This window comes from Nicrophorus vespilloides, unplaced genomic scaffold, assembly GCF_001412225.1.
Source record: "Nicrophorus vespilloides isolate i.1.1-1 unplaced genomic scaffold, Nicve_v1.0, whole genome shotgun sequence".
In the NCBI taxonomy this organism is placed as follows: domain Eukaryota; kingdom Metazoa; phylum Arthropoda; class Insecta; order Coleoptera; family Silphidae; genus Nicrophorus; species Nicrophorus vespilloides.
In genome coordinates, this window is record NW_017098073.1 from 3,954 (window position 1) to 17,605 (window position 13,652).

General features: G+C 31.7%; 1 protein-coding gene across 1 annotated transcript in view; it reads right to left on the reverse strand.

The window, feature by feature from the left end:
• Nucleotides 1–3,017: 3,017 nt before the first annotated feature.
• The window catches only part of LOC108561613 (synaptic vesicle membrane protein VAT-1 homolog-like), a 10,837-nt gene continuing 202 nt past the window's right edge, over nucleotides 3,018–13,652 (reverse strand). The window contains exons 2-3 of the mRNA XM_017919635.1: nucleotides 7,941–8,070; nucleotides 3,018–3,272 (exon numbers count right to left, since the gene is read on the reverse strand). Coding sequence (XP_017775124.1) covers nucleotides 3,018–3,272; nucleotides 7,941–8,070 — 385 coding nt within the window. The remainder of the gene's footprint in view (nucleotides 3,273–7,940; nucleotides 8,071–13,652) is intronic.

Sequence of the window (13,652 nt, forward strand, 5' to 3'; positions counted from 1 at the left end):
AAGTGGAAGGACTGCAGAAGAGATGGACGAGCAAACAAACAAACTCTGGTCCTTATTAATCCTGCATTGTTGTTTTTCACGACGACTGAGAGCCGGTGGATATAGATGACGAGTGCACTGCTTAATTGCCCCCATTGTCTCAACTCGGATAATGAAACATTACATTTCCCTCTCTTTGTTGTCTACGCGCTCTTCAACAATTGCCTTTCCCCCTCGCGGAACACGGATTAAAATTTAAAAAAAAATAAAAACGTTTCATTACTTAGACAGTTTAATTTATATTAGGAGAAATGATTAATCCTCTCTTGTAGATAAAAATAAAAGTCCGTTACCCAACTTGACGTCTCTGACAGATCAGAGATTAGGCATCCGTTTTGTTCTGATCATCAATGAAACTGGTTTTTTTTTGTATTGAGCAACTATTATAATAATGATAAGCTAGTGATTCGATACAAAAACGCAATTGTGTTCATGATTTCGAATTCATTTTCCGGGAAAAAATGCGCATTTAGTTGCCTAAAAATAAAACAAATGAATAGAGAGATAAAGATTAGGGGTGGAAGAGGGGAGAGAACATGAAAACCGCCTGCCTTGCATTTCGCAATTTTAGGGTGTTTCTCCGCATATACATTTCGATCCCTGGATGAAAACTTTCGCCCCTCGCCCTTTTCGAAAATACTACTTCCCTTTTGCCAGCGTCGCCGCCCGATGATTACGTGCACGTGAAGTTCTCGAGGGTGAATTTATATTCCAACTTATGCAATACATAAATTAGAATTGTATTTCTCGAAACTTGACTTCCATTTAATTAAAATCCAAGTGCGCTTCGCAAAATTTCAGAAACACAACACAACGATAAGGTTTGAAGGGTGATTTGTTTCACTGTATTCAACACAAAATCGATATTTCACATTCAGTGTCACTTTTGACACTGACAGTTTGTTCTAGTATTTGAATAATAATTAAAATGTTTCTCTCCCAACTAATGTGTCTTAATTTTGACAGTAACTTATTTAAAATATAGCTATTATTATGGTTACAAATAAGATAATTAGTAGTAGAAGTAACAATGTACTTGTGATAATAAATAGAATTATAATTAGTTCTAAAATTTATATTCAAATTATTAATAAAGCTCTTATAATTTAGAATTAGGAGTATTTGGATTTGGTAACAGATTCGTGTCCTGTCACTATTGACAGTGACAGTTATTATAATTAATATTTGTTATATATATATTCTAAAAATAAGTTTATTTAACAATTATTGAATAATAATAATAATATTATTGATTTTGTGTAAAATATAAAATAATATTACTTACAAATTTCTATTCTGCTAAAATTCAATACATATCAACAATGTATGTTATGTTGTCAAAGAAGTTACCAATATTTAACTGTCATAATCTTCAATATTATTTAACAATTTTAGTTGGCTAGAAAAGCGTTGCTATGGTGAATCCTCTAATCTGTTTAGAATATATAATCAGTTGGCAACATGAATATTAAAGAACGCATTACATGGTATTATTTAAAAAAGCGCTTCAAAATTAGATAACTTTTCCAATTTCAAAACTTTTCAAATTAATTACTCATTACTTTAATACTTAAACAACAGCTTAAAGTGAATACACTAGGTCCTATTTTTATGCGTACTCTTTTTATGCGGTTTTTATTTCAGGAAGACACGTTTTGACACAAATTTTCAAACCATTTCATCGAAAAAGATGATAATTCTGAACGAGCATTCAAGTTTCACTGATTATATTGTCAAAGGGAAAAAATCAAGATGCGAAGTTGAGACTAATTTTACTTGCCAAGAATCATTATCTTCAGGACATAGATCTGATATGCTGACTATCTCTTCTAATGATGAAAGTGATTTCGAACCAGTACGCAAATTATACCGAACACTCTCATATAACTCATATAATTCTAAAGAAAAAAATTGTGAAGAAAGATTAACTTTTATAAAAAATTTCTGTATTTTCTTCTTTGTAAAATTTTTCCGTATAAATTTAGAAGGAATATGTTAAGATTATATTTTTCTGAAATTTAATAAACTTGTCTATGATTGTTAACGTTTTTTATAAAATTATGAATAAACATTTCAGAAAGAAATAAGATAGTAAGACTAATTATTTTTCTGAAATTTAATAAACCCTTTTTTATGCAATTTTCGGTATATTGTAACTCATTGATTTAATTTTATGCGGTTTTTAAAAAATTATGGAACGTATCCTTTATTTGTATACGTGTGTCTAGTCCTTTTTTGTGCGATTTATTTTTATGCGTTTTCCTGTAAAGAGAAACCAAGTGTATATAGAAAATAATATTTGTTTTTTTTTAACTAACTGATTTAAATAGTATTTTAATTTATAATAATTGTCTTAATAATAACGTGTTTCTCAATTTCGATTTCCTTCCCTTCGAAAGAATTTCAGACTTAAAATGAATCAGTTTTAAAATCTTTACTTAAATTACTCGATTCAAATAGTTTAATAATTTAATTGCAATTACTGAATCAAAAGTATTGAATTTTGCTTTTTAAGTTAACTGAATAGAAGAATATTTAATTTTACAGTTGATTTTTTTTTTCTTGAAGTTTTCCAATTCCGTTTTTCCGGCACTAGAATTTTCCAGTTGGCGAGATAATGTCGAGGGTAAAAAAAAGAGGAAAAGCAAACAAAATGTGAGCAGATACGATACATTGCTTTCGTAAATACATATAATGGATTTGCGTTTTGCGAATACAAACGCGATGAATGTGTGTATATAAATGTATGTATATCATTCTTATCCGACCACCCTTTTATGAAATGTATATGTACATGTACGTATTTATCGGAAGGGTCGCTCGCCGCTGCCAAAACTCGATATATACTTACTACTACTACAACATCAACACATTATGTACATATTTGTATTGCACTTGCTTTGGATGGATCGAGTGTGCTCGTGAATACGAAGTAAGTGTTTGTTGGCGGCGGCGACGGCGAAGGCAACCATACTATATTATGCTATGTAGTCTGTAGTATGCGAATGTGTACTTACCACGCCGCCTCCGGCTGAATGGACGAGCAGACTCTTGCCTTGCGAAAGACCGGCCATTTCGAAGAGCAGGATGTATGCGACGGTGTAATTCATGGTCATGGCTGCCGCCTGCAACGGGGTCATACCTGGCGGCATTTTGAACACATATTTGGAAGGCACCGCCACGAGCTCGGCCCATGCCTTGAATTCCGGCAATGCCACAACCTTATCGCCGATCTGAAAAACAAACATGCATTCACTTTTAACATTATCATCCAAACACATCCATCAACAGTTTCCATAACACCTTTTATGTATTCATAGATTATCAATATAAATCTTAAGAAATAATCCAACAGAATCTGAGACTTCAATTACCAACACTTCAAATAAATTAATCTTAAAGTTGCAGTACAATCTTAATAGTTCTTAAACATTAAACAAAATAACTAAAATATTGATTATAGCTTTTAATACAATGCAGAAATAATCATGTTATTAAAAGTTCTTTAATCACAAAAACTCTACTCATCAATCAATCAAAGTATTGCAATAAAAATTATTGAAATATGTTAGCAAACATTTTCTATATGTTCATAATCGAAGAACTTTAAATGTAACAAAAAGTGTGACTTTATTCAGTTTTGTAATCACAAATAAACAAATACATGAAAATCTTCATCAATATGAAGATGAGGAAACAATACCAATGTTTAATAGTACAGCAAGATTTCTACACTATAGCACATATACTATATTAAATTGCCTATTTTTCAAGAAATGAACAATTTCTAAATGATAAAAAAAATCAAATTTGACCATTTATTTCGATGACAAAAATTGGATTGCAAATCCTTACTTGGAAGACATCTTCTCCATTCTGAACTAACTAAATTTATCTATTCAACTAAATCAACACAACATAGAGGCGATGAAAATGAAACTTTGTATATTAACAAATTAAAGAAGTTTTCAAAATGTTTCCAAATTAACCTCAAATGATTGTAGATAATTGTGAATTTGATAAAGAACTAATGACATTAAACATCTCCAAAAAACTAATTGAAAAATTTATCAAATATTATCAGATTATGAGTGACTAAAAGTATATAAATTCTTTATTCGTATAATAATAAAAATATCTTTTGATGTCTGCAATAAAAAGTAGTAATAAATAAAGTAAAACATTATATTACAGTGTTCATAAAGTATATGAATAGATATAAAGTGTTTGCATTATTGTTTACTCTTTATAAAAGCGAATGAAAAGGTTTATGAAAGGATTTTCTCCAGATATAATAGGTTGCTTGCGCTCGTTCATTACTTAACAAACAAACAAACAAACAAAGATAAAAAAAATTGTAGCTGGAGTTTCAAGAGATGCAAGTCAAGATCAAAGAGAGTCGTTATTTCGCAGAGCTAAAAGAAAATTGCCAAAATAGGATGTTTTACTTGAGAATAGAACGAATAGACATTGAATATTTCATTTTTTTATGTTAAATATAAAGAGAATATTTCATGCATTTGTATTAAAATTTACCGTAATTTTTGTAATATTCAGCTGTTTTTTTTGTAAATTGAATTAATACATAAAACATTAATTAATAAAAGTTGAATTAAATCTGTTTTTAATTGAAAAATTGTTATTTAAATCCATAAATAAAGTTTGTTATTTTTCAAATATTTTCTTAATTTAAGTGATTATAAAGAAAACTGTGGCTTCTGCTGTAATGCGGAATGAAATTAAATTAGATTCATCAAATGATTGCATCACTTCAAAGTTTTTACCGACGAAAAAGTTATTCCATTAAAAATTGATTTTCGTGAAAAGCCATGAAAAGTTCGTATTTTCTTCTTCTACTTCTTCTTCAAAAGAAACAAGTCTGTATATACATTTTTTTTTTCTTGTACATTGATAAAATTGTTTCTCGACGAGAGACGAGACATCCCATCCGTCTTCGAGGAGAAAATGAAAGCGAGTCTGTTAATGAATGAACAAAAACAAATTACGTTAAAATGCCTTTGAGATATTATTTTACTCTCATTTTAATGAACACACACAGACATAATAATTACAATTATCAAACAGTAAGAAGTTTGATATATTAATGTTTTTTTTTTTTAAACGTTTTCTAAATTCAGAAATTATAAACTTTTCGAGCAAAAATTCTTCAAACTTTAACCCTTTGCTCATAATTCAGGTACAATTAAAATTTTTAAAATAAAATGACGTTTGACTCAATATATAATTGATGTAGTAACTTAATATAGTGACATAAATTATTAAACAATTCATTGGTTGGTAACTCTTGTTATTTCTTTTAAAATAGAAAAGAAAAATGTACTTTGATAATAGACAACCATATTAAAAATATATATATATATATTTGTTTGTAATAAAAATATCCATATATCAAATTCACAAATACTGCTGAAATTCACTGCAAACGTTCTCCATAACTACCAACATGTTATTGGTTAAATGCAAAGTATGTAGTTGGTACACCTGACAGCAGTAAATGCATGCAAAGCGTAACGTGGATGCACCATTAACTCCATGTTTGTGAACCGCTCTAATGGTTAGCCAATGGCGAAAGCAATAAACTGCGGAAATTGGAAGTCCATTATATTTATGTATGGATATAATGGATATATAAATAAATTGCTGTAGCGACGTTGGTCGTTTAACCATGAGGGAGAAAAACGATCTAACAATAAGCCTGTCTCGACCCGAGGCGAAACGTCACGTATACAGGAAGAAATATGAAACAGGTCCTCTCTGTCCCCCCTTTAATTATCATTAAAGCGAGCAGTAAAACACCGAAAGCCGGCTATGAACTTTTTAATAAAAACAAAATTATTTTCCTTCCGCCTACGAGGTTTATTATTATATTTTTTTTTCTTTTTTACGAGGATGGAAGTAGAAAATTTATTATTTATGCTTTCGGCGTCGTCGGGTTGATTATTATATATACTGACGGTTTCGTGCAAGAAGTCCGACGCCACCGATCTACCCGTACTCTCTCTCTCTTCCTACTTTCGCCTTCCGCATTGCATAAACGTGCAAAATCCAGTCCCGTGGGGCACATAAAAAAAACAGGGGGAGCAATAAAACCGCCCCCATACCCTGAGCACACGCATTTTATGTCGCTTGGTGCTGTGCGTGTTTGGTGGTCCGAAAGGGAGGAATCCGTAACGACACCTGAACGAAAAAGATCGATACTTGGGGAATACGATTGCTGTGGTAGGCTTTCCCCACTAAAATCCCTCTTAATGTCGCACAAAACTTTTGGGTTCGAGGTCGGGCACGTAGATAAAACTTGAATAGTTAGGGTGGAAGGTGGAGGAGCCATCAATTCTGCTTCCTAAACACTGTTACTTCTTCTACAAACTCATTCAAAACTTTTACACTTCTTTCTACATTAGCAACAATAACCATTATAAATATTAAGACACGATAAATCTTACAAAATTAAAATCTAGTAAGCGTCATTTAAATTTTGTTATTTTTCATGATTCCATGTTTTATGTAAAAATCAAGTTACATATGATATTATATATTAAAAAAAAGAAAGCAACAAGGGTATGAATAAACACAATGTATATTGCATCAAGACTGTAACAAGATTCAGGTGTGGCAATGTCAAGAATGGAAGATATTGATTGGACGGGAAGGGCAGAGAGAAAGAGAGAGAGTAAGATGATAATAGAATGAGGGAAGAAAGGTGGGCTACACGATGTAATGGATTGGACTCGTGCAATGAATAAGGGATGTTGTTGTTGAGAACGACGTACATGGAAGAAACAGGTATTACTATCTACCTACAAACACCAAACTAACGAGAAAAGCCGCAGAGCAAAGTCCATAAACAGCAATCTCGCTAATTGATTGCTGTCTTAATCACGTCAAAGAATGTATTGTTTCCATGGTAATTTACAATATAATAGTCGGCTGTCAGTTTAAGAAATGATGGACAAGGCGATGATTTATTTTTGAGCATATTTTTTCTTAAGAAAAATCGACATTATAAACTTATTGGAAAGTTACGAATGCAGCATTCGTCGCGTAGAAAGCGTTCTCGTTGTATAATTATTGCTATTAAAATTAATCTTTCATACATTTCCAGATAACTGGAGAATTGTCATAAAAAATGGTTTTAAGTTTTATTACTAGAATATATATTGTGGTAATAGTTCTTTTGCAAATATTTTTTTTTTATAAAGTTAGGAAGTTTTTTTTTTGTAGTTGGCAGCAATTATGAAATGTCATCGAATGTATCAACATTGAAACTTTACAATATGAAAAAAAAATAAAGAGTGGTGAAAATTAGTTCTTTTGCAAATATTTTTTTTTATAAAGTTAGGAAGTTTTTTTTTGTATTTGCCAGCAATTATGAAATGTTAGCAAATGTATCAACATTGAAACTTTACAATATGAAAAAAAATAAGGAGTGGTAAAAATTAGTTCTTTTTCAAATATTTTTTTTATAAAGTTAGGAAGTTTTTTTGTAGTTGGCAGCAATTATGAAATGTTATCAAATGTATCAACATTGAAACTTTACAATATGAAAAAAATAAGGAGTGGTGAAAATTATCGAAAAAAATAGTTCTTTTGCAAATATTTTTTTTATAAAGTTAGGAAGTTTTTTTTTGTATTTGGCAGCAATTATGAAATGTTAGCAAATAAATGAACATTGAAACTTTACAATATGAAAAAAAAAAGATTTTTTATTACAAATAAATAATGGAATGTGTACTAAAGTTTATAACTTTAATTAATTTGTTTAATGTTGTAGTTCTTGAGCAACAAAAACTGTACAACTTGATAATCTCAGATTCTGAAGAATGTTTTTAAAGATAAATTACAAGTAAAAAAAGTGTGTATTATAATTAATTAAAACTTACCGAGAAACCTTCAACTCCTTCACCAACTTGCTCAACTTCACCGGCGCACTCGAATCCCAGGATGAAAGGACACTTTGGAGGAGCATCGATGGCTCCCTGACGCACCATCAGATCCTGGAAGTTCAGACCGCTGAAACGAGACAAAAACAAAAACAAAATAAATTTAATGAAATCAACTGACAACGAACGGATTAAAAACAAAAGCAAAGCAGGATAAAAGATTCATTTGTTGTAAATTACACATCTTTCTAATTTCCTTTAATCCCGTCTCCGCTTCAGACAATCCAGACGTCACAATTAAGTAGGCTTTGTTGGTGATTGTTTGTCAATTTGATCGCGTCGCGAAGGACGGACTTTAATCCGTCTTTGCAATTTGCCTCCTCCGGATAATTGGATTTTAAAAATAGCTCGAACGCTGTTTGCTCAATATTCCCAAGCCATCGGGTCGCATTAAAGAAGCAACAGAGTTTATGCCCATCAATAATCGTTCATTATATGTATGTGTGTACTCAAGTCGAGAGCAATAATAATCCATTAAGGACGTAGAACAAGCGGAAACGATCTGAATCCATCGGCCCACCCCCTCCGATGTTTCTGAGAAGCGGAGCGCTTCCGGTCAAAAAGGGGGAAATGAAAAACGAAGTGGTTTTCACAAGAGGGGACGACGGAAGACCACCAACACTCAGACGAGGGGAACATTTGATGATGACTTAATAGACGAAGAATGTGGATGACGAACGGAGGAGGAGAGGTTTTAAATTAACGTCGTTCGTACACCCCACACACACACTTTATCCAAAAGAAGATAAAGCAAATTTCCAATTACATTTCTTTCTTGAATTGCGTATTCGAAAAGTATAATTGAAAAGAAAACTCGGGAAAATCTAATAACGCACAGCTGCAATAATATCGGCGTAGGCTTCTATTAATAAAATCCAATCGATCAAACGAGGAAAACGTAACATCAAATCACATCGCCTTGTTTATCCGGAATAATAGAGTATCGATGTTTTATCGATTCACACTTTGCGTCTGGTAATGCATGTATTTGTTGCATTTCGATCGAAATTTATTTAGAAGCGCGCACGAAGATAATTCGACTTGTAAACATGTGTCTGCCGTTCGTCCTTCGACGGAAATAATAAACTAGAACGGACTTAATTAAATAAATCCATTAAATTAACGGCTTCGAACTAAACTAAACTAATCCATACTTAATTTCAACACGAATCTTATATAATTCATCTTCAAACGTTCAATTTATTTTATTTTAAAATATACTCGTTTCATAATATAATATAATAGAAATTACAAATTTAAAAGTGAATCATGTTAAATGTAAAACTAATATTATCTTCAATGTAAATATTATGCACAGTTTTCAGTTTGTTATTGCTTTGAAAGACACTAAAAAGTAAAATTATTTTATTTACTTAGACTCAACTTTATTATTATTATTATCCTCCAAGTGAGCGACTTACTAAAAACATTAATATATCGACTTTTACATAACAATAATTTTAATTTATTATTAATAATTTTCTATAAATAATTTCAAAAATTGAAATTCTAAATACACAGATAAACGATTTGCGTATGTCAAATGTTCAGGACAAACACATGATAACCCTGAATGTCAAATTAATATGATTGTAAATTGTAAATATTATCTTTAATGTAAATATTGCGCCTGGTTTGTTTATTGATTTTGATGCACTGTTTCACCAGAATACAAATTTATACTTATTTTAAACATTTAACAATTTATCAAAATCCACTAGTGATTTATTAACAAACTATTGATGTATTAATAAATACTAGATTTAATGTTGAATAATATTTTAAAATAAGATATTGTTTAAATCAGAGGTCGTAGAACTGGGGTAAATTACCCCCAAATGAAGGTAAAAAATTTTCTACATAAAAACAGAAATCGATTATACGTATTCAAATTGCTCTTACATCAAAAATTCCCAACTTTGAAGTAATTATATCAAACATCATTTTTCCAAAACCTGAAGGGTGAAAGTTTTCAATTAATTTTTGTTTGTTCCAATTTAATAATTTTATTTTGTTTGTCCATTACATACTTACTATTTTCATGTAACTTTTTTTTTATAAATATGTAAATGTAAATTAATTCAATAAATAATGTTTAATTAAAAATCTACATTAAATAGTTTGTTTCTATTATTTGGTATCAATATTGTAAACGAAGTCTGTAAAAGTCGTAAGTCGAAGTATACCTTAAAATTTAGTTACACTTGAATGAAATCACTTAGTTTGCTATTGAATGTTCGTGTGCGGTGCAATATATAAGGCGAGAGGTGTAGTTAAATGGGAAACGAATTTGGGATAACGTCCACAAAAAGTGAGTTTCTGGAAGTCGGCCAATGCAGTCGACAAGTCCATAAAAACACCATTTTATTCCCTTTGGATTCCATTAAAGAGGGATCCGTTATCCAGAGTTTTTCCGGCGCATCAGAAAATCGAGCTTATCTTCATCCCAATGTAACTTTTCGCACGATTATATCGTCTATCCCAATACCAAGCACGCGTTCATTGTATAATAACTATATTCTCCTTATCGGTTACAAAGATTCTTCGTTGCATTCCCAACGAATTCGTAACGTCTGCTCCAATTTCCTTTTAAAAATAATGGCCGTTTCCGGTGGTTCATAACTCCTCCTTATCTTCTACCATAACTAACTCTGTTTCCACCCTAACTGGTGCATCCACAAATTGGTTGTTTGCTTCCGGATACCGTTTTCGCGCGCTCATGGGGTGGTGGATGTTTGCTGTTAATCCACTCATAAATCCTTTGTTTCGAGAGAGGGTCGCTCCCCGTATAATTGTCTTCCATTCTAGCAATTACCGAACTAATGTCACCCCAAAAACCCTCACTCTTAAAATTATTTATCGCCTTCAACGAAATTAAGTGCACAAGTCCTGGTGGATTGTAACCTTTCCTCATAGACGGTCGCCTGTTAAACGCCCCATTACGTTTGTTCATATCACACTTAATTCAAATTCAAAGACCGTTCTCACTCTCATAGGTCTGCAGACTACACAGCTTTATTACCACTTAATATTCAAATATAACGCGGTGAGTGCGTACCGCGTTGTATGGAAACCGCGCTATAAGAAACTCGGATTTAGTACAAATCACATCATTCATACGGCGTTATATGGAGACCAATAAATACAAAAGACAAGATAAATTATAAATTATTTAAGGATTGATAAAAAAAAATGAAACAAGAACTAAACTAAAAGACTGTTTTTCAACAAAAGCAATGAAGACTTTTGTAAAATTATGTAATCTTTCAACACTCATCCTCGCTGTCAGATATGAGTCGCCTAACTCGTCTTCTTTTAATGGGCTAAATGTCTTCATCACTAAGTTCATCTTCACATTGGTTTTCGATTGTAGCTTTTTTTTCCAACTCCACTAAAACCTCTCTATAGAAGGGAACTAAGCAATTTCTTAACTCTCTTTTAAACTTTGCCCTGCGTACCGTTGAACGATCAGTTTGAATGAAATAAAGTTCTAATTCTTTAGCCAAATTTAGCCCCTTTTTTCACATCTTGTAAATCGAGATTTGGCACACAATCGTTTTCCTTATATTCGTTTACCAATGCATTTGAGATGGATGCATCAATTAATTCCATCAGTTCTTCCTCATCTAAAGTTTCTTCCCCGAACACTAGTTCTCTTACATCCTGATGGTTTACTGCAAATTCTTCATCGCTTAAATGAGAAGCAATGTTTACTATTTCTGTAACTGTGAGTGAAATTGTGGAATCATCTTGTATTGCTTGAACCATTTGAGGTAAAAGAGGTTTCCAACACGACTTAAGCGTTGATGGGATGCTGTTGAACGAAAACCGCGCTGTAAGAGTACCGCGTTATAGGAGGGCTGTAGCAATTTCAGCTCCGCGTTATATGGAAACCGCGTTCTGAGAGTACCGCGTTATAGGAGGGTTGACTGTACTTGAAATGAACAAGGAAAATTACGATTTTTTCGTTCACCTAGTATTGAAAATATATATCTTTTTTTTTTGTTAATATTAAAAAATACAATTGAAATTAAGGAAATTAATATCAATTCAATCTGGAATTTCCAAATCATACAAATTATTAAAGAAACTTGTAAAAAGTAAATAGTATCAAAATTCCATATCGGTTTGATTTTGACTACAATTTAACAACTCGCCTATTGAACCGTTTTAAAACAATTGATCTGACTCTTAATTGGATGATTAAGAATTAAGTGAATTGTACAATAAATTGATCATTTTGTATAATTGGTAACAGCAAATGTTGAAATAGAATAATTTATATATGATATAAGAGCGAAAAGTGTGATGAAACGTGTTTCAAATAATTTTTGTCTTATATAACAAAAATTCACTGCAAAATACAACTTTTGCAATTAAACTTATGTTGGTTGCATACACACAATATTACATGAAGATATTTGTAAATGCTAACATGTACTAACCATTACTATATTTAGTTGCTACCATAAGTGAAGACTACGTGCGTCAATTTCAACGCTCATCGTAATTTGTACAGGCCATATTATTAATGTATTCGAAACAGAAATTAATAAATGCATTATCTAATTAGCTCTATTGTTTTGCATACTTTTGTTCACCGTTACTAAGTATGCAATTTAATTGAATTACTTTGCAAACATAATTAATAGCTTGTGAATCAATTGTTTAACACGTACAATAGATTGTTTGATTTTATAACAAGAATTTCATTTGTCATTAAGTGCTAACGTATTTGATTTTGAACCAAAAAAAAAAACAAGGCCAACTTTTAATTGAAAACAAATAATTAAATAAATAAAGATACGGGTGATAACCCGACGATTTAAATGTGTTTACAATAATGTTTAACATTTAGCTAACATTTATAGTTTCTGTGAACGCATTAATTGCCGTTTATCATCAATTACTTCATTAATAAACCGAGATCGTCTCACGCCCATTGAAGGACAAGGATCGCTGAAACGCGTTCATTGTTTTCGTTTGTTTCGATGCGGTTTCCTCTGAACAATCATCAAAACGCTGTGTTAACAGATATCGTTAATTAAACGCGACTTTCCGTCGGTTAATTTCTACTTGATAATAATATAAAAATGAAAAAGCAGCGCTCGTTTACAATTGAAACGTAGCAATGAATGATGATTTCACCATGATAAAATGTAAACTGTTGCTAGTATTGTGTTGTGATGATTGGCAGACCGGCGTCTTCGTGATGATGACCTTACATAATAAGAGTGTATCGCGCTGCATGATACAAAAGCGACAGACGAGAATGATGATTGCGAACAAACAATTCGAACGTTGCAAATGAATCTGTTTGTTTCTTGAGGATGATTAGATGCGCGACGCTAAGAGCATCATCCCGATCTGCGGTTGTTGTATCATTAGCATGGAACTGCTACTCAATGATATCAATTCAATTATCAGCAATGATCATTCGAATGAGTCAGTTCCATTGCATATAAATATGAACGAATGAATACGATGCACAGTGGAGATATCTGGGAGCGTTTCAGAAACCGTTCTTCGGGTCTCAACTCGCTTCTGGACTTTTATCTTAATCGACCTTAATGACATCGCGCATCTCTTTCATTGCATTATGCAGGGCCTTCTCCCACACGCAACGACGAGATTTGTTTTTTTTTTTTTTTT